The 22,406-nt window shown below is 39.2% G+C and overlaps 1 protein-coding gene across 2 annotated transcripts; it reads left to right on the top strand.

The window, feature by feature from the left end:
* The first annotated feature begins 5,422 nt into the window (after positions 1-5,422).
* LOC144532444 (homeobox protein Hox-D4b-like) lies at positions 5,423-22,097 on the top strand. 2 transcript variants are annotated; one of them, XM_078273205.1, is made up of 6 exons: positions 5,423-5,627; positions 5,778-5,821; positions 7,403-7,460; positions 7,613-7,660; positions 19,702-19,939; positions 20,674-22,097. In XM_078273205.1, exons 3-6 carry the CDS (start codon positions 7,404-7,406, stop codon positions 21,012-21,014), a joined length of 684 nt encoding a protein of 227 aa, XP_078129331.1. In that variant the 5' UTR covers positions 5,423-5,627; positions 5,778-5,821; position 7,403; the 3' UTR covers positions 21,015-22,097. The 2 variants fall into 2 exon arrangements, with proteins under 2 accessions (XP_078129331.1, XP_078129330.1); XM_078273204.1 differs by lacking the exons at positions 5,423-5,627; positions 5,778-5,821; positions 7,403-7,460; positions 7,613-7,660 and having other exon boundaries at positions 19,236-19,939.
* The last annotated feature ends 309 nt before the right edge of the window (positions 22,098-22,406 follow it).

Genomic DNA, 22,406 nt, shown 5'->3' with positions numbered 1-22,406 from the left:
TTACCTGGTCATAATAACGTATATATATATAGCTCTATTTATCATTTTAATCAAACGTTAATTATTTTGTATGAAGTAGCCTATAGAGAAACACACGCAGAATACTATTAGGCTACTTCTTTGGGTTCTTAGGTAAAGTTAGTCTACAGTTGTATTGTTTTGTATAATCTAGCCTAAATATTTGTGTATGAAATAGAGAAAGACAGAGAAAATACCACGACTAGGCTATTATTTTCTTTTTCAGTAGCCGATCGTTTGGTTGGATTATTAAAATTACAGTTATATTGTAATTTATAATTATTGTATTAAATGTTTATATGTTTGTATGAAGTAGCGAGACACACACACACACACACACACACACAAAAAAAAAACTGCTATTACTACGACGTTTGGTGAGATTAGTTCCGTGAGACCAGCCTGGGGACATACAGTAATAAATACATGCAAATTACTTTTCATAGCTAGACATCATGCACGAATGGTTCATGAGAACAGCCTGGATTATTATAGCTATAATAAAGTCACAGTTGGATGGTTTTTGATAATGTCAATATGTTTGTATGAAATAAAGAAACACGCACAAACACTAAATGCACTAAAAATACTACTATTGCTAAAATGAGTCCTGTTCTCTCCGTATTATCCTACATTATTATGGTATGATCCCACACGGGAAAAACACTGGGATCTCTGTTTGACGTTACACCGGATTATAGAGCAATAATACGATTTATTATATATTTTAAGTTATATTATTCCAACGTCAAGGTGTTTCACTGCTCCCAGGTAGCTGCAGTGGGAGTTTCAGTCCACAGAGAGACATTTCTGCCTCCTTGTTTTGTCAAAGTCAGTGCAGCGCCTCGTACCTTCCCTCATTTATTGCGGCCATATAAAGTCCTCAGCTCATCCTACTGCAGGGTCATAAACCAACAGCATGCATTTGGAGAATAAACGTGACTTTCCCCCCCAACTCAAGACACAGAGACAGAGAGAGAGAGAGGCACCATAAAGTAATTTAGGCCAGACAGTCATCGTGACTATATATGGTTTTATTGGGATACCCTTTCCTGCCTTGGAGCCTCAACTGTCCTTCTAAATGTTAAAGTCATTGTCTAAAGATGAGACCAGACAGCCTCAATCACATTTCTACAGACCGCAGGAGCACAACACCCAGGGCATTTTATTATACAGGGAATTAAAACGGAAAACAAAGGCGGTGGGTATTTCTTGGTACGACTTCAGACTAGTTGTATCGAAGATCTCTAACTCTAACTGTAGCCCTTTTAGTTAAAGAAAAACCCGGATTACTGGTAGGATTTTAGGATAATCTAACACTTCAATGTAGCTGTCGAAGGCCAACAGCTTTAACGCCACAAATCGTAAACACCACTTTTTGCTATCTAGACTTAATGCATGACAGGATTTGAATGACATTTACATTTTCTTGCAGTGAATAAGAAGTGGTAGAAAATGACCTTCTCGTCTCATTTTCTAACTTAAAATGGCAGTGCTTTTTACGCACACAGTGTGTGAGTTATATGTCGATTGCGCGCTGATATCCGAAACTATTAAGGATTAAACTAGATGAAAGCTGCAAACAAGAAAGCTTGAAAATACAAATATGGGCTAATTTGTAAAACAAACAAAAAACAAACAGATATCTCCATATTGATTTATTTTCCTACATCATGTTTTTGCGCTCCAGGTTTTCCATTTTAAGAATGGCCTTTACCTGTTTTTGCAAATGAACCCCTTCAAATTTCTGTTAACATTCCATAATAAATAAAAGAAAATCTATAAAACTACACAATATCATGCCAAACACACTGGAATATGCAGAAAAGGATTATACAATAAAGGCAACAAAAAGAAAGAAGGTAAATAAGAAATTAGATTCTCAAAAGAGTTTAGAAATTCCGATTGATGTAGGACTTAACTAAACGGTGCCGTGAAATAAAAGGAAGGAAACACCCGCATTAAGTCAACTACAGGGAATACTTATGGTGCTGCAGAAATGAAATAGGACGGCAAGTAATGTTGAAATTATTGCTCCCCATTCCCAATACAATGTCTGCAATAGAGATTAAAAACAACAGAAGGTCCAAGGCACTCTTCTTGTGAAAAAAAAAAACAATGTCTGCAATAACATGAAATGAATTCACAATGGCACAGTAACCTAGTGTTAGAATAATAACTGAAGTGAGTTAGGCTGCATGAAAAATGATCATTTAGAAAATGGATTCCTGCAGTAGCTATGGTTTAGTATCTGCATAGGCTACCAGCATCTGTAGTCTTAGGAGGGAGATGTAACCTACTATGCAGCCTATAAATAATAGCTTATTGTACTTTGTCTATCTGTAACGATACAAACGTCGTTTCGAAGGGAGACAACAATAAGTGACAAGAAATCATTTCTTTCCCTAATGAACTGAAACTTGCTTAATTGTTGTTTTAAAATGATTTAGGATTAAGACCAGTGGTGTAGTCTACGTGATACGCAGGTATACACAGTATACTAAGAAAGCTCCAGGATTTCCATATACCCACCTAAAAATGCCCAAATGACACGCAACAAAATACTTTCCATTATATTTTTGATATATTTTGAATCTGTGTTTTTCTTCTTCACATAGGCTAAATAAAGGTAAATTGGTGCATAAAAGTGTATCCGAATAGTCGTTGATGCTCACAACTTCCCTGGGGGAGGACACACTGACCCCCTACTATGATATGGCCCCCGATCCCCCAAATGCAGATCCTGGCCAATATAGGCTACAGTACAGTATACCCACTACAATACATTAGACTACACCACTGATTAAGCCATTTCAAAACGTGACGTGTTTTTTAAAGACTCACATAATCAGAGAAACACTGTATGTGTAGTGTCTGTCTCTGTCCGCTGGGTGGAGGTCTTGTTCTGTATGAGCTGCGGTGGCTACCACAGCGGCCCTATGGTGTAATGGTTCAGTAGAACCTGACGTTTCAGCTTCCAATATCAGACATATGAGTGACACTAACCCATCCTGTGTACTGAAGCTTTTCATTAGATGCATTTAGTATTAATACTACATGACATGTAACCTATTTTTCCGGCTGTACTTGCAGATTAACAATAAACATACCACGGCTAACTCTCTGATGCTGTTGTGTTAAAAGCTTGAACTTTTCATGAAATAGACCAAAATATCTTCAAGATGTCTAAAGATTTTTTTAATTTTTTTAATTTTTTTTTATAAAATCATTAAATAAAGTAAATGATCTAATTTGGACATATGGGATAATACAAAAAGGGAAAGCGCCCTTCAGTGATATTAAATTATAAATAACAACTTGTGTGGTATACGAGGCGTTTCTCATTGTGATCCTATTTCACTGTAGACGATACAGTTACAATAAGAAATCCATTCACAATAGTTACATATACAATCATTTAGACGACGGCATCTGGGAGCATTACTGCAATCAGAGTGGTGATTCTATACTTGAACTTCCATCTTCTGTTTCCTCTTTAAAATAAAACGTTCTCTGCAGTCACCTTAACCAGCACACTGACACAATGTAGGCCTACCGTACCTTGCAAAGCTGGACAGAAAATAACTTCTTCTCTCATAGTATTTCAAAATGACCCATTTCATTTATTTACTTTAAGCTGAGAAAAGGGACATTGCACATAACTCATAACCAAATTAGAAAAGCAGGAACATAATGACCAAGTATTGTGAAAACAGCAGCACAATACAACCACAACGCATGAGTATTCCTGTCATTTAAAAAGCCCACTCTGTTTCAGCACTGATTGGCTTTGATATAAATTACAGAGTTTTCAAATTAATGATGGCATTAACATGTTGCCAATACATCTTTCTGCTCGTGTTCTCAGAGGCTATAAAAAGACAAATCATAAATCAAAGACCTAAACAAAAACAAAGAAGATATATTACCACCACTAAGACCAGATTTGGTCTAAATATCAAAGAATTCCCAGAGTTTAACATGCAGCAACAGTGTAAAAAAAGGCCAGCTTCTGTTATGACCAGCCATGTAGCATTACTGTAGTTTTAGACAGTCATATTCAAATGTCAAAGGTCAAATGTGTGTTTCTTCGGGACAATGTGCCAAATGTCCTGCATTTGGCACATTGTCAGAAGTGTGGCAGCTTCAGTGGAGAGAAAACAAGCATTTTAACATCTGATGGATGTCTCCCTTTTTGTAGCCTTTTCTTATAAGAAAGCCTACCTTAAACTAAAATGGTAGACGTGCACAGGTGGATTGTGGTAGGCCTTGTTTAACTACCTAACATAAGATGGCTGCCATTATCATGAAAATGGAGATGAGGGAGAAGCCAGTGTTTTATGGCAGCTACTTTCATTTCTAGAAGATAGTGCCAAATACCATTTGGAACATAATGACTAAATCAATGTTTTTTTATTCCAAGTGTTGATTAGGATTGTGTGTTGATTTAGAGTTTCTACTCTGATAACTAACTTTATTCAAGTGGCTGGTAGGCTTGTGGCCATTAAAATGCACTCAAGGGTTTAGGTCTGCCAACAGTTAAATGAAAAGGATTAAGACCGTGAACTGTCATACTGCAGCAGTTTCTGTTATGGCAGCCATCTCCCTGTATCTTGCAGAAAGAATGTAGTGTAGATATGTAAGGGGATATTCTTTTACCCTGTTGAGGAAAAATATGGAGGAATTTCTGACCTCTTTCGTACAGATGATAAAGCAGAAAGCTGGAGAGGTGAGAGTAATGTATGCTGTTTATTAGCTATGCCAGAGGTAACATGTCAAAGAAAAACTTAGCCTATGCGGCATAAAAAAACAGAGCATTAATACCGGTTTGTATCAAAGGATTAGCCTACAACATTTACGGAATGAAGCTATTTTGGTTAAGGCGGTAAGGTTTTGATTTCCTTTATTGTAAGAGTTTTCAGGCTAAATATCACGCACAAATGACATTTATTTTTGTACATTTCAGCTAGAATTCCGATGATTTTTTGTTGTTGTCCACAAAATAGCCACTTAATGGAAACCAAACAGTATTGCAACACTGGATCATCAGAGGCCTAAAAAAAAAAAAAAAATGACTGGAGGTGTTTAGGCCGGATTCACAAGGGTTTGTGTGTGTGTGTGTGTGTGTGTGTGTGTGTAGTCCGGGTTTCTGTATGTAGCCTATACGTGTGTGTGTGTTTATTTTAAGATGCAGCTTTCTCTTGCTGCTTCAGCTTCCAGCTGCCACAAATTCCACTTTCTGCTTGCACGATTTACACACACAGATCATAAAACCATTTTACGAGCCGACACCGGCGCGCCATTGGCCCGTTAACGGTCATGTGTGCGCGTGCAGTGCGTACCCTCAGGGACAGCCTCCCTTTACCCCGCGCGCTCTCGGTAGCCCAGAGCTGCTTCTTGGCACCCGCGCGCCTCCATGGACGGTTTCTCTCTACATTGTATTTTGTATCTTTCTGCAATATTTATAACCAGATTTGTCTAATTTATTCGTTAAATGTTACGTTTTAATGTTAAAACGTGCCGAACAAATGCCCCTAAACACATCCGATATTAAATGACGTTTAATACCGAAAGGAAGAAACTGGCTGTTCACAGGCGGAAAAAGATGCGTATGTAGCCTAGATTTATTTTGCATGTTTTCTTCTCCTGTGTCGACTGTCTTGTCTCCCAAACTTGTCCCAACTCATTTCTGACTGAAATTTCGTTTTTATTTTCTCTGAGGTTTTAATTCGTTTCCTACTTTGTTGTGTTGATCTCAGGATGCTGCAGAGGAAAATGGAGTCCAGCAGGCTGCTCACATCAGGTACCAACACTGAGCTTTGACATTAAAAATACAGTTGTGGTGTGAAAACGAATAGATGTCCAATCATTGCTCAACTAGATGCATGTGTGTGGAGGTGTGGCGATCTAATACAGTAATTATGCTCTCCTGCTGCTTATTATTAATGTCTATGGCTCAAGAGACTTTAATTGCATGTTGCATAATATATACTTTCATAAGTATAAGCAGGCTTTTAAAATATTACACAATATCTGAATTTGTAGTAACAAATTATACACTAGACCCTATGTGTCTGCACTCTGGGACCCGCAAAATGTCTTTTTCAATAGCACATCTGATGCATATGAACATAATTCTTATATGACTAGATTGCATATTTAGAGATAGGACTCCTGTTTAATGGTTCCTGTATTTCCAAATGCTCCAGCCAAGTCATACTGCTACTGGAAAGGGATACAAGAGAATACAGGAGGGAACAACACCATCCTTTAGGATTCATTTGGTTACAATCACCATTCCTGATGCAGAAAATGTTATATCTACAGTTAAGGGTGTATATGTCTGTGTACAAACCAACAGATACTTCACTGTGTTGAAATATATACAAGAAGGATATATCTAGATTACAAATTGTTTAAGGATGATGCTACGAGGAAAGTGCAGTCCTGAGTAGCAGTCCTCAATGTGGTCATAAGACACACTTAAGCAATATCATGTAAAATGCACATGCACATGTTTTTGGCTATATTCATAGATGCAGGTGTTTGAATCCATATTGTTTATCACACAAAGTGGCGTTATGTGTGTCCTTCAGCTGGAAAACAAAAAGGACAACTAGTATTTTGTTTTTATTTTCAAACAAAAAAAGCTTTAAAAAAATGGGCTTTTAGGTGTCACAAATGATCATCTGCCCTCTGACTAAACAGATAATCTGAAAGAAAATGTCTTCCTTTTACATTTTAGCATCTCCTCTTTGTCTGGCTATCTTTCTTGATACTTGTTTTATAAGAAATCACATAGGCCTCTGTGAAAGAAACTGAATTTCTCTTTCCTCCTCCATAAAAAAACGTACTCAGACAGATGGACAGAACAAGACTGAAAGAACCCTTTCCCCTGTGTTTTTGCTTTCATTGACATTCTTTTTTATGAGGGCAGCCTAAGTGTCAGAGAGACAAAGAGACAGTATTTTCTCTACTTTCTTGAATTTGACATTTCTTTTTTTTTTCTCATGAGGGCAGCAGGCGGGAAGTGAGAGATAGAGAGAAACAAAGACAGTATTTCACTGGTGCTGCTCAGTCAAGCTCAGCTGGCACTCAGTATTTACAACCTACTGCAATGCAGCAGGGAGTGTGTGTGTGTGTGTGTGTGTGTGTGTGTGTTTATGGGCCAATGTGTGTGAGAGAAAGAAACAAAAGAAAGAGACAAAAGGAGACAGTGACGCAGAGAATGAGACAAACCTTATTTTAAACCCAGAGACAGACAGAAAGACATAAGACAGACAAAGCCTGAGAAAGAGACAGAAAGACACAAACCTACATAGAGATAGATGCATTTGTGTGTCAGTAAATTACAAACAAAATGCCCGTCTCTCTGTCCCCGCAGGATGGTGCAAAGACTTCATATGCAGCCGCACATTTACAAAGAAGAAAACAACCTGCAGGTTTGTCCTGAGAGCCTGATTTCACTGTTTTTTCCTGAACAAACCAGATCATGATAGTGATCGTTTTCAGTAAAGGGGCCTTTCTGTCACGGCTTGTCTTTGATGTTTGTCCACGGACATTTCACTTCTTCTTTCTTCTTTTTTTTTTCCAGAACTCACGCAGCTGGAGCACTTTATCTGAAGTGAAGCAGTTGATGCAGGTAACAAAAAAAGGATACGAGCAAACAATAACCAAAAGCTATTTAATGTTTTAGTCAACAATGATTCTAATTGGTAATGACTTTTGTAGCATATAGAAATACATATGTTTAACATATAGTCAAGTCATTTTCTATTGAATTAAACACTAAGATTATAACAAATGTAGCTGTTTAAGATATGTTGTGTCACATAGTACCATTTTTTTTGTGTGTGGCTTTGGTTAAACTGTTGATGGACGTCCAGTACTTGTATCCTATTTAAAATTGTTGCCAAAAGTGCTATTATTATAATGAGCCACCAGAGGGAGGTAACAGTGAAGAAAGAGATGATACACAGTGCAGTGGCACATGCTGGCAAAGGAAACAAAAGGCACAAACCTCCATTAAAGCTGCACACTTCTCTTAATTTGTTACATTAACTTTATGATTACAGTATAAACATGCATCATGAATGCAGATCTTCATGAAAAAAAATGAAACCAAAAACTATGGATCAATCAGACGAATACCTGCTGAAAGCTCCTCGTACTAATGCTGCTACATCATCCTTATTATCCATCACTAAAATCTTAATAAGTAGTATTCCTACAAACGTCTTTAGATCTGATGCTGCAGCAGCCTTCCTTGGCTTCCCACAGGCCGGAGCTGGCGCTGCTGCTGTGTCTTTTAAACACTAGATGGCGCTACAGATTCAGGGCTGTTTTGTTTGCTCCAACAGCATCAGTATTCAGTGTTCACACTCGGCGATAACGTCACCATGTCCCCCTCACCCTCCGGTTCATTCAACCTGGATGTCATGAGCATTCTCTTCTCCCAGTTACCTTGAATGTATCTCTGCTGTCCCGGGACATTTTTGCTTGGCCTGGACGCGATTTCATTTACGCTACAGCTGCTAGGAAGCGTTATTAGGCAGGACGCCAAGCCGAGGCGCTATAAATCAGGGATTCAAGTGGGCTGTGGTCTAAAAACGGCGCTGACACTTTGTCAATTAAAGTAAACGGATTATTTTGCACTGCACTTCTTCAATCACTCAACATCTTGTGCACTGTGTCGTAACCTGTGCATTATTAATAATGTAATCCAGTGTTACAGGCCACGGTTGCTGAACGTTTTGGGGATATTTTTCAAAAAGTTTACTGAAAACGACACGAATAAATATATAGCCTAACAAAATAATTAAATAAATAAATAAAAAACCGATTTGGAAAAGATATTAAATGATTTGAATGCTTTTTTTCGCTGCACATGATTAGACAGCCTATAGACATGTGCGTTAATGAAATGTGCGTTATGTTATTTTCCAGACAGATGGCTTTTCCAATTTAGTTTGGCATTATTGTTATTATTATTATTATTATTAGGCTACCGTGCCTTTTATTTTTACCTTATCATTAAGTAGGTCTAATTTCAAGCAGGTGTATTTTTTTTTTTTTTAAAGATATTTATATGTGACTTTTGGTTTAATGTATTGTTTTGACACTTGAGCAGCCGCAGAGGTGCTGAGGACACAAAACCACACACACAGACCCGCGGAGTGTTTTCACAGAGCCAGTTTATGGCTTTATTGCTCCCCATTTACGGAAATCAAAGCAGGAAACAAATGCTCCAAACAGCATTCCAGGAACATCCGGAAAAATGCAAACAGCGTTTAGTGTCTGCTTGTTTTGGAGGAAAGGACTGCAGTGGGGGTCTCAACCAGGTGACAGCATGCAGACTCTCGGTTTTACGCACACGAAATATAATATGTACGCACGGATTTTTACACCATTCACAAATGTCCAACACTATTTCTTCAAGGAACATGGGTTGCCTTCCAGTATTATAGCAACAAAAGCCCCAATTACATCAAAGAAGGGAAATAATTCGATTTTAAACACCAGAAACACAAAGAACAGTTATTTTCTTTGGTATCTTAAAAAAAAAAAAGAGAGAAAAGAACCCGTATTCAGAAATAGGCTAAAAATAGAATTGGAAAGAGGAAACAAATACATTGAAAATACTCAAACCACTCTCTGCAAGTTCAAAAGACCACACAACCTAGTATTGCTTTATCTCCAACAGCACAACAAAACCCCAGAGATTAAAGCGGGGTTTTTTTAAGCGCCATTATCGAATAAAGAGGCTCTCTGTGCAGGGCCTAATAATTTATGAACCCGCGTGGGAGCAGCAAAAAAAAGAAAAGAAAAAAAAAAGAAGCTGAGCACGTGACGGTAATAAAGTGTGTTTTATTGCCGGCGGTTTGACAAGCCCCAAAATATAACTCAGAGAGAATAGCCGACAGGCGGCCAGATGGGATTGGTAGCCGATATTTGTCCGAAATCAACAGAATGCTCTTTGTGTCGCAGAGAGAAACTACGGAGACGGTTCCAATAATCAGCTTCGATGCGCTCCGACGGGATTTTGCAGAAACGAACGTCGTGTTTTAGCGCGAGATTAGAACAGAACAAGTAAGTGGGGTTTTGTTTTCATATTTGGCATAGAAGTTATGACTGTATGGGGCAGGGGGCAGATGGAGGATGGAGGTGGTGGTGGTTGGGGGGGGGGGGGGGGGGCGGGGGGTGTTCCCCGAATTAAAGCTGTGGTCCAGGGAGCCCCCAAAGGCCCGAGTGAGTGAGGGGGTTCCAAAGATTCACCTGTAGTCAACACATAATCTAATTAACTCACTCCAGAGATGATAGTTCGGGCAGAAAGGGTACTCATATTCTCTCGGACATTCGGACATCATATTCGATCTCTTTCAAGGCCTCGTTTGGGTGTAATTCAAGACGTGTTTCAGTGGTAAGACCTGACATTGGTTCACATGAGATATTTTGTTGATGCTGTTTTAATTAATTTGTAATCTTGAGCTTTTAAAGTCAAATGATAATTTCAAATGATGCTGCTACATCAAAACAACTATATACAAGATACGACTCTCAGGGAAGCGTGGGGTATTACATCATTTTAGTGCTATTTTAAGATGCTTAAATATCCACACCTGAGGTCCATCATTCCGTTTTCAAACGCGTTCTAAAATATTTAAATATAACAACAACAAAAAAACTTTCAAGATTTCCCTTTTTTTTAAGGACTGTTCAGGATCATATGTTTAATATTGCTGTGTGCCCTCACAGTGAAGAAAACTGATGTATAGGCTACTAAATATATCAGGTCCGTGTGATCCTATTTGTTTAAACACACACACACACACACACACACACACACACACACACACACACATATATATATATATATTGTTTTTTTTAATTATTATTATATATTTTTTTAAGTCAACAGAGGTCTGTCTTTTAACACATTTTGTAGGAAGACCTGAGCATTAAACAGCGTGTGTGTGTGTGTGTGTGTGTGTGTGTGTGTGTGTGTGTGTGTGTGTGTGTGTGTGTGTGTGTGTGTGTGTGTGTGCGCACAATTTCCGCAGCATGTGTGTTCTTGAGTGGGCAGCACATCCTTTACTTTCTGTTGCGGCAAAACCTTATTCCATATGTGGAGGATTATCAGGTTTAGGATTTTGACATCATGATCTCCCATTTAGGGACAACAAAGACTAATAATAAAGATGATTGTAAATAAGACTGAATGGTTACTAATCGCCATTGAAACGAAGCTTTGACGATATTGTATCAGAAAGCCCATTTTAGATGTTGTTTATGTCTGCAGGCTGGATGTTTGGAGGTTTGAGCAACTTCAGCAATATGTAACCAGCCGTTAGACTGAAGGCGGTGCAACAAAAAATAATTTCTTATTCTGCTCGCATTGGTGTTTGTGTGTGTATGTAAACACAGCTTGAGTTATGGCACTTTAAGATGTTAACATTTTACGACTATCTCTGCTCACACCAAGCCTCATAAAAACAGGAGCGAAAAGAAAACTCTACACCAGCAGTTTATATGGAGAACATTTTGGGGGACATGGTTCCATGAGCGCGAGACAGGCAAAAAACACAGTGACATTAATCTTTGAAACAACATTTAACTAAATAACGTTCAGGACTGTAGAATACTTTTGTAGTATACAGTTACATTAGTATACAGGCTAATGTGATCTTATAGATTGTACACAAACAGCTACATGTTCTGTAGACTGAAGGTTGAAAGATTTGTATTTTACTTTACACAACCAATTTTATTTAATGTATTATTATGGCAGAAAACGGTAACCAATTGTATTTAGTAATATAATATTCAGCAGCCTTCAGCAGGCTCTGTGATACAGACAGTCCAGACTTTTTCTTCATAACATATGCTACTGCTTTTGGTATTTGTAGTTATCTAGCTTATATAATTTGTGCAATGTAGTCCACAATGTGTTGGAAATTAGGCCTAATAAATAAATAATTCAACGTCTAATTTAAGACTACTTCCTAAATCGATTATATTCATTTTATGATTTCTAAATGTAGGCCTATATTAGTGTATGAAACACATTCGGATTATCATTTGCAGTTATGTTATTTGGCTAATTCCTTTTAATTTCAGAGCCATTAAATGTATATGATTAAATTGTAATCACAATTCACTTGTGCGTAAAGAAACGACGATTCCCACAGATTGGCATAACACATTCTAAAATTCTGAAATCTTGAGTCTTAACACAATGCGGTCAGCGTGTGTGTGTGTGTGTGTGTGTGTGTGTGTGTTGTGTCTTAATTTACAGTCATAATGTGCGGCAACTACTTGTTGGCTGGTCAGTCCGAGACGGTGCATGTGTTCCCACCAGGGCTGGAGGTCGCAGTTAATGTCTAAACCGGGTTAAAGCTGCTCTCAGCTCGGCTTTGACCCGGCAGCGGGCCGGGGGCGGAGGGGTGAGCCGGCGGTCAGCCTGTCTAAGATGAAAAAGTGAAACGACCCCAAGAAAGAAAAGCCACATCTGAATGGCTTTATATCACAGACCCAACTCAGAATGAGAGGCGAATATAGTTGGAATATATACAAGAAATTGTCTAAAAGGCAAGTTTGTGTGATAATCTGCTTTAGACTGAGCCGTTTGTGGTTAGGCCTCAGCTAGGCTATATGACCCGTTGGAATCAGAACTGTGGTCTGTATGCAACATTAGACATTTAAAAAAAAAAAAATCTATAAAGTAAAAATTCAGGCCTACAGAAATGCTGTAATACACAGAAAGACAGCATATTCGGCTATAGGCTAACATACGTGAATAGAGAACCATTTTTCCTAAACTACCAGTTTACAGCCTAGGCTACAAGCTCACGTTAATCAATACGTTACCAATCATTGAAAATGGATAATTAAACGGCAGCTACAGGCTACACTACAGGATTAATTATAAATGTAGCAGAAAAAAAAATCTTTAAAAATGTAATTTCTGATCATCCCATCTGTTAAAATGAAATGCGTGGACAATGTTTTGATATATATTTCTCACACTTTAACCCTTCAATTTCCAACTGCCTTTGCACAACAATAATCCATCGAGAGGGAGAGAGAGAGAGAGAGAGAGAGACCAGTGAAACAATGGGCTCGCGACTCCCGCAGGCCGCGTGAACTCTGGATGGTCCCCAGCTAGCGCGAGCCCCTGCCTGCATGGCCCTGTCCAGCGCGAGGACTAATGAAACGGTGAACCAGCGGTCAACGCTTCTGACCCTCTCGCGACCTGATGGCAGCTAGGCTACATTCTTAAAGAAGAATGCGCTTTCAAAAACCGAAACATCACTCCGTTGTTGTTGTTGCCTCTTAAAGGAGTCCGCCAAAGTTCAGAGCTAGGGAACGCCATTCAAAAGGTGTAAGCTAATGATTCCAGTATTCAAACCCCTATTCAGCAGGAGAGCTTGGGCTGGAATCATTGTGAAAAATGAAAGTTTTAGGTCAAAGTCCTTTTTTCATGGATTAATAGTTCTAAACTGAATAGATTTTTTTTTGAAACCATTTGTACTTTTATCTGCAACTAGGTGCTCTGAACTCATCATTTCAAAAAAAATGTTAAGAACCAACGTTTTGTTTTCAAAAAAAAAAATCTTTTGTGTTTACTTTTCCTATGGTTTAATATGAAACCGATCTTGCTTTACGTTATACGTTTTGCTGATCTTCTCGTTTCATGCAACCCAAGCTTTTTGCATTAGCAACAAATGGTTCAGGCCAGATTTTTTACCAGCCCCTCACTCAAACAGCCATGGGAATTTAGTAAATGTAAACAGCACAAATGAGTCCCTGCCAGAGCACAGAAAAATGCCCAAGGCAAGAACTGGAAACAGACAATCTCTGTGGCATTGAGACCAAAACATACAGTAAATACATACGCTCAGCACCTCATTTTGAGAAGTAAATGCAAGTAAATGTCAGTGATACTTCTAATAATATATTACCATGCGTGAATAAAGACATAAGGAATAGATGATGATGTTGCCGTTGAGCCTGGGCATTGATATGTACAAAGTGGGATAAAGATCAATACATAATGTTTATATTTTTACCCTTAATTGAATATTTACCAAAGATAAACAGCGTACAAAGAGACAAGAACAACGATAACAACACCAAATATGTCTGTGATATCAGTCATGTTGGTGAATGTGCCTTTCATTGCAGATTGCCTAATTTAAACTCAATCATCCTTGGATATATAGAGCTTTTGGTGCTTCCAGTGGCCAGCAGATGACAGATGTTGATTATAAAACATATATAGGGGCTGGGGACCATCATAAATGTATTTCAGCTGCATATAATGAGAAATTTAGACATGCCCTCAGGGCATGTTCTTCCAAAGATTGTCGTTTTTTATTTTAGTCCAATCTGAGGTCCAGGCCAAGTTCGTAAATCGCCATTAGCCACCACCTCAATGCTGGACACGTTTGCACTGCGGCTGCTAGCGTGTAAACAAGCTGGTGGCTTGTTGACCAACTTTGGCAGGCGACCAATTATTCTGTCCTCAAAACCGAGGCGGCTTGTGAAGTCGTGAAAAAGGTGGATTTACCAACTGCCGTGGCCTTGACTGTTTTCCTGGTTGTTTTTCAAATGTTGAAAATTAAAAAACGAAATACATACAAGGCTTGTTCAAACAAAATGAGGAGATCAGTAACACACTGTATTTTAATGCATGTTTCTCTTCTATGGAAGCAAATCATTCATTTCCACAGTTTTTACAGGTCTATTAATATTCACGTCACTTCTTCCAATCCAGTATACCTCAATGAAAGAGCTATAGGTGCTTAGATACCACCAAGGTCACACATACTTAGAAATGCTCTTGCAGTGCTGAACTGAATGATGTATTATGATGGAATGTTCAAGATACTGTCATTCAGCAAAACACAGAAATCTAAAGCATGAACGAAATTACAAGCATGGCTCCTTTTAAAAACAGATTCAAACAGGGTAATAGATAGAGCTCTATGAATAGATATAAAAACAGAATACATAATTTCCTGCGGAATATTTGTCCGTACGACTATGTGATGTGTTGCACTTGTAAATTAATAAATAGTATTGTGCATTTGCATAATAAAGCACAGTTTAGTGGTGTTCGAACATCAAAGTGTATCTGATACCTCTCTATAATTACAAAGACGTGAGACTGTGGCTGGGACAAACTTATCCACTGGTGTTTATCAAAGGTAAATACCTTATTCTTTCATTGGCATTTCACTTGTTACACCATGTGCCATTACAATAAACCTTTAGCTTCCTTTCCAGTGGAAGAGCAGCCATTTCTCCTGCTAATTTAGTTCTGTAAATCTCTCTTCCACTGAGCTACAAGACTGATTTCATGCACGTATCGCAACCCAATGTCCGCCTCGTCCACAGTGCACTGTTGCAGGCGGTTCTCATGAATCACTGGTACATATCGCTACGAAAAGCAATGCACTGTAATTTGTATTTATTCCACGTATTTATCACTGCATGCACCACAGTAACTGTTTGATGTATAAGACTGCTGTGGTCCGCGTAGGGAGGAGGTCGGTGTGGATGGTTGGGTCATAAAACACTGCGTTTTCAAGCAGGCGGAGCGGATTTTGTGTCCCGGGGAAAACACAAGACGTTCACCCAGGAAACGTGGGTTCATGTCCCGGGAGTATACTACCCACAATATTTTGTTTCTAATGTTAACTAGTCGTTTTGGTGGCTAAACTTAACCGTCGTCACTGCATGACTGTAACTTTTATCTCAGCTAAACTTAACTGCATCGGCCTCTGAAACGACCGGCAGCTCACAGTAACCCATACCCTGCTCACAGTAACCTTTTCTCGGCTAAATGTAACTGTAAACTCAACTGTCATGTGACCGGTCGTCACGTGACGTGACGGTCACCTATTTCATAGGATATCATACGAATTTTTGTGCATAACTTTTCAAACATATACCATACGAACCTATTCATGAGAATGCATTGACTATTGAGGCTGCCAGTCCTCTACATAACGGACTTTCTTCCTTACAGTAATTGCACTTATGTATCAGAATTAATGTGGTGTACCTTAAGGAGTTATTGATGTCAAAAAGCTACATGCTACAAGCCCCATTAATGGTTTCAATAAATTATACAATGACACTGACACATCATGTGCAACAGTGAAAACATGCACATCGTAAAAATGAAGGGACGCGTTGAATGATGAGTCACGGCAAATACAACTACAGAAATCTCTGTGGGAACATGTGAGTGTAAATCTCTGTCAGCAACAAAAAGAAGTCATCAGCAGCCAGCTGTGAAGTGAACCTTCGCCTATACATACCCTGTAGAACCGAATGTGTGTGGAGCTGCCTCAGTCACAGATTGGGTTCTAGGGGAGTCTATGGGTGATGACTAACCATCTATCAAAATCAAAGGAAGAGAAATGAAAAACTGACGACTGTTAACGGTGCTTTTGCTTTTGTGGTCCTGCTCTCTTTCACACTCTAATTCACACCTTCCCAGAGGCTGTGACAGTTGTCTAAGCATCAAGTAACTCCAATGAGGTGATGGGGAAGTACGGTCATGTCATCCTTTGCTATTTGCATCCAAACTGATCATCACATTGAGTGCGATGGTTTGCACATGCCAGGTTTACAAAGGCTACGATGTGATTACACCACTGGATCTAATTCCCTGGTAGCATTAATGTTCGCTCAGTTGAGTCTTGATTAAGAAATCGATTAGGTCGCAGCACAAAGCTTGAACACAGAAAAAAGTAAACAACATGGCTTGCTGCCTCAATGATGTATGTATAAATGGGTGTAGCTAAGTATTTAGTCACTCTTTGTTTCATTTTTCACTAGACACACACATCCACATTTACACGACTGATGACACTAACACACCTAAAATCCAAAGTTACCTTTCAGTTTATTTTTATTTTTTACAATAAATAACTTAATTCTTTTTGGCATTTGCCTGTCTGTTTCCCAATTGTTGTCACTGACAGCTCACAGTTGCTTTATCTTGCTGCCATATGTCTGATAATGAAGCTTTAAATAATATACACTAAGTGGCTGAAAATCCTCCTGTGAAATGAAAAAAGTATTTTTTTTTTCTAATACAAGCAATCACAAATAATAATAAACAATTTTTTTTCTCTTTTCTTTTTTAAAATCAATTTTAGTGCTTCAAGTTAGAGTTTGTGAACGTGTCATTTAGTGACAGAGGACAAACAATTACAGGTTCAAAGGGCTTGAAACAGGTTTAATATCCTGTGTCGCTGTCGCCGATGCTACGCACCTGTAACCCAGTCAAGGAAAGGGTTAACAGAAACGTGGTGTTGGCCAATCGGAGGTGGTTGTGCCAGACTCCCGCCTCTGGCTGAGTCTCTATCTGATCTGTCAGAGGGAGAGCAGGAGTGCGGTTGTGAAGTTTAACGTTGGTAGTCCCCAGAGAAGAAGTTGGTCATTTCATGGCGCAGATTAGAACCTGAATTGAAACGTAAGCAACAAAAATTGCTGAATGTTAGAACATTGTGTCGAATTGGTCGTTATTACTGTGACTTATAAAGTGTCAGGTTTAGTTCCATCATAGTGTCAAATAACGTTAGCTGACGTTGTTGTTCAGTAGCTGAAATTACTGATTTAGCATGGGGGTGCGAACACTTTTGCAAGGCACTGAATCCGTCACGTTCTCATTAGGGGCTGAGCCCCCCTAAAGGTCTGAACCTAGAATCGCCCCTGCAAGCAGTTAATGTGCACTGACACTTCCCATTGCAGCATTGCAAATGGTGCTTTGCTCAGTTGCGTCTCAGTGGAAGTTAGGAAGGAGGAGCAAGGGACTCACTCATAACCTAGGTTGTAATGTTAAAAGGCTTTGTGCCTATGAAACAGAAGGACATTTTTCTTGACATATAAGTGAGATTTAGCCACTTCATCGCCAATCTGGTAGCATATCAGTCATTTTATGTGATTCATTATGAGCTTTTCGGAACAAATGACTCATTAGATTAGCTAGATTAAGCCCAGATAATCTTGAGTTAAATTGTACTGTACGCTGTCGGCCATGCCAAAATCTTCAAACCATTTACACCCTCCGCATGAGCTCCTTTAATGCCTCAGCCAAGCAAAAACATTTTCTTCCTCCTCTCTTTTATTACATATTAGGCAGAAGTAATACGTCGCAGGGCTTATTAAGAGGTGTTGGCTGCGCATCAGAGCTTCATCATCCTTAGAGTGCAGCTGCAGCCAAATCAGAAATCCTCATGAAATCCTGAAGGCTATAAAACGGTTTTATGGTCTACTCTTCACTGCAAAGTTTATTTTTTTAAACCCTGGTGGTTGTGATTCAGCATAAACGATTTCATTTTAGAGAAAGACCAGATAGCCTATTTACGCACGGGGTGCGCACAGAATACAAAACACCCTCATTTAACTTTGTCTCAGTGGGATGGCCTAAATTTAGCATATTCTCACTTATCTCTTTCACGTTTTTGGTTTTTGGATTCAGCTTAATTCGCTTTCATTTTTCAGCCCTGTCGCATTACTCTCTCGTTCGGCTGACTTTCGCATCATTTTTTAAGCCAAGCAATGCATTTAAAAGCCGAGTACGTGGTGGTGAACGGGACACCTCGGGCTGACCCCGGCCTAACAAAGCCAACTACTAGTCACTGTCTGGGAACCTTTTATCTCATTCTTTTATTGGAGACCTTTCTGACCGGCCATGTTTTGTTGTCCGTCCTTTGACTCGCCACAAGGCCAAATATGGCCCCGCTGTCCCTCAATATGGGCGAGATTAATTTTTCAGCTCCGGCCATCTGTGTGGGGGTAAAAGTCAGTCAGCTAAAAGTCATAAATCTACAGTCTGTGCGTTTTCAATAGGTGCTGTGTGTGGGAGGGGGTGGGGAGTGCCTGGCAGATAAAGAAACACGATTAGATAGGCTAGATAGATTAGATAGATAAAAAGATAGATAGATAGATAGATAGATAGATAGATAGATAGATAGATAGATGGATGGATAGATAGATAGATAGATATGATAGATAATTAGATAGATAGATAGATAGATAGATAGATAGATAGATATGATAGATAGATAGATAGATAGATAGATGGATGGATAGATAGATAGATAGATAGATAGATAGAGAATAATCTATCAAATACATTTGAGTGATCATTAGGCCTATCTCATGGCAGATAACGTTATTCTTCCAGTGCACAAACATCTATTCTTAACCATTTTTCCCCGCCAGCAAAACTTCATTAGTCCTATAATGAACAGTCTTTTTCCTTCAAATTATCCCATTACGTCTGACATAAACAACCCCAAGTGTCCTCTCTCATTGGCTGGCCGCAGGGTCACGTGGCCCGCGCGGCCGTCCGTCTATTTGACAGCCGCAGGATGGCTTGATGCCAGAGGGGGAAAAAGAGACAGAGAGAGGGGAGAGAAAGAAAAATTAGTATTCTCCTACCAGCCTCGCTATAAATCAATCATGGAGTCCTACGTGGTGAGCTGTAAATATGCTGAGCCGCAGTTCCCGCCTTGTGAAGAAGATTACAGTAATTTTAGTGACCAAGGGGGGTATTACAACAACCCCCAGGACAGTGGTAGTTATGGAAGGGGCTATCAGCCCGTGCAGCCCCCTCCGCCTCCATACACACCACAACAAACCGACTATCACTCTTTGCAGGGCCACCACCGGGAGGATGGAGAGGACCACTCGCAGCACCAAGGTACTCCCTTCCCCGGATACAGAGAGACGAATGCCACCGGTAAGGAGTCGAGGTTCTCCGTCGGTGACCTGCAGTGCCAGGCCTGGATGACCTGTGCAAAGCCCGCTCAGGTGCAGAGGAAAACGGCCTGCCAGGGAAAAGACAAGCCGCCTATTGTTGTCTACCCGTGGATGAAGAAAGTGCACATCGCTCATGGTGAGATAGAAAGATCAAAATCTCATCTCGAATTCACACTCTCTCAATTTCATTTCTGCATCATTTCAGTTTGTCTGATTCCCATGTTTACGTTTTCTTGTCTGCTCTTAGGCTATTCTCACTTCTTTCTTTCTTTCTTTCTTTCTTTCTTTCTTTCTTTCTTTCTTTCTTTCTCTTTCCAGTGTTGTGTCCATTTGTGAGCATCGTTTTTGTTGTCGAGTTATTTATGATCTCAGTTAGAGTCAGGGAGAATTACAACCCCTATAAAGTTTTATGGCCCTGCCATTGTGTGTGTGTGTGTGTGTGTGTGTGTGTGTGTGTGTGTGTGTGCGCGCGCGTGTGTATGTGTGTGTGTGTGTGTGTGTGTGTGTGTGTGTGTGTGTGTGTGTGAAATTGTTTGTCTCTGGTGTGCAACGCTGCGGTTAAACAACAATCTGTAAGTAAAGTAAAAATCGTTTCTTCGACCTCTTCCCGGTCAACCACAAATGAAGACACCACTAGCACTAAAAATGACCAAATAATAATAACTGCAATCATGTTTCATTACAATTTTAAAATGCAAGTCTGCAGGCTAATTCAGTTTCATTTATAGGCTACTATAAGATCAACCTCTATAATATATAGAATAATACTAGAATAATACTAATTAGCTTAATAATTGAAAATAAAACGAGTCAATCGAAATCAAAAGCATAGGCTGAATGTAATTTTTTTTTCTTCTTTTTTTTTAACAGTTAATCCGAACCACGTGGGCCCGGAGCCAAAGCGACTACGGACGGCCTACACACGCCAGCAGGTTCTGGAGCTCGAGAAGGAGTTCCATTTTAGCCGCTACCTCACGCGCCGCCGCCGGGTCGAGGTGGCCCACACGCTCTGCCTATCCGAGCGGCAGGTGAAGGTGTGGTTCCAGAACCGACGCATGCGCTGGAAGAAAGACAACAAGCTGCCGAACACCAAAGGAAGGAGCAAAAACAAGAAGGCAACGGACAACAATAACAACAACAACAGCAGCAGCAGCAGCAGCAGCAGCAGCAGCAGCAGCGATAGTAACGTGGAGGCGGCGATAACTGTCTGAAAACAGAAGCAAGAGTTTGGCCGTCAGAGGCAGCCATGTTGGCACCTTCTCCAAATCTGATGGTGCTAAACTGATCCAGGGTGACTGAAACAATTCTAAACTGCTTTGAAATTACAGGCTATCCATCTATAGCCCTAAATAAGGCTTTAACATTCGTTAATGTATTTTGCCTTATATTTTAACTTTGAAGTGTTTATAATTATTTCTGTAAAATGGGAAAATTAGGTAATTCTGGGAAATTAGGTAATTGTTTCACATTTAGACATCGGATATTAAGGGAGCATGCCTAGTTGGATGGGCGGATTGTGTCTTTTGGAGAAAAAAACAAAAAAAACAGGGTTTTATTTCTACAGGGTAAACTTTATACAGGGTTTTATAATAGCTACCTAAAAATTAAATTAGCCTAACTTATGAATATGCACATTACCAAAATGTTGTGTCCACAAACTGGCGCTTAACGGGGCAAAAGAATAAACAGAAGACCAGACACGACGAATTGCTCGGCGGCTGACTTGTTGACGTTTTAGCTTTTATTTTGTACATAGAGGAGCATCCAAAAACTATACGCATTTAGGATAAGTAGCCATATCGTGCAGATTTTTTTTCCATCTCCAAAAGGTGAGGAATTTTTCTCTAATTAAGGGGAAAGTTGTACATTTTTTTTACACACGGGGAAATAGATAAATAAAGATTTCAAAAACAGCCAAATTGGAGGTACAGGTTTTTAATGCACGACGCTGACTGTAAATCCAACGTATTTTCTCAGGGTTACAGGGTTTAAACGGACATAACTTTCTGAAACGTTTGTTGTTTGATTTAGCACCGAGAGGTTTGAAATAGCCTCTCTGAAACAGCATATTGTTGCATGTTCAAAGAATATGTTCTCTCTTTGATTCCAGTTTAATATGCTATTGATTTCTATTATAGCCTACGCCAGTACTTATTTTGTATTATTATTTAGAAGAAGCATTGTATTCTTTGTAGCAAGCATCTGTTCTTTTGTACGTGTTCATCTTTGGAAAAAAAAAGAACTCTTTGAGAACAACTCTTTGTGTAAGAATTTTATATGTGGAAATGTTTTGATAAAATACTTTTAAAAAAAAACATGTTTCAAACGGTTATTCTCACACACACACACACACACACACACACACACACACACACACACACACACACACACAGAACATGTTTTATGAATGAAAGACGATAATTCATAATTTTCATCTTCAAACAAAGAATCAAACAGCTATGCATAAAGAAGCTCATTTTACTGCTATTATATCAATGCATGTGTACATTGTTAAACGTCAATAGAGCGATCATCTGTAACATAGACGATCTTTGTTATACACTCGTAATTTAACGGAGCGTCAAGCCACTTGAGGTGAGTCA

The sequence above is a fragment of the Sander vitreus genome, chromosome 17 (genome assembly GCF_031162955.1).
Source record: "Sander vitreus isolate 19-12246 chromosome 17, sanVit1, whole genome shotgun sequence".
NCBI lineage: Eukaryota > Metazoa > Chordata > Actinopteri > Perciformes > Percidae > Sander > Sander vitreus.
Note: the sequence above shows the minus strand (reverse complement) of the source record. Positions and strands in the feature narration are given on the sequence as shown.

Excerpts from the sequence above, each read along its gene's own strand:
- LOC144532444 (XM_078273204.1), top strand. The coding sequence starts at position 19,285 with ATGAACAGTCTTTTTCCTTCAAATTATCCCATTACGTCTGACATAAAC. Across the intron at positions 19,940-20,673 it reads GAAAGTGCACATCGCTCATG|TTAATCCGAACCACGTGGGC; the intron begins GTGAGATAGAAA and ends TTTTTTTAACAG.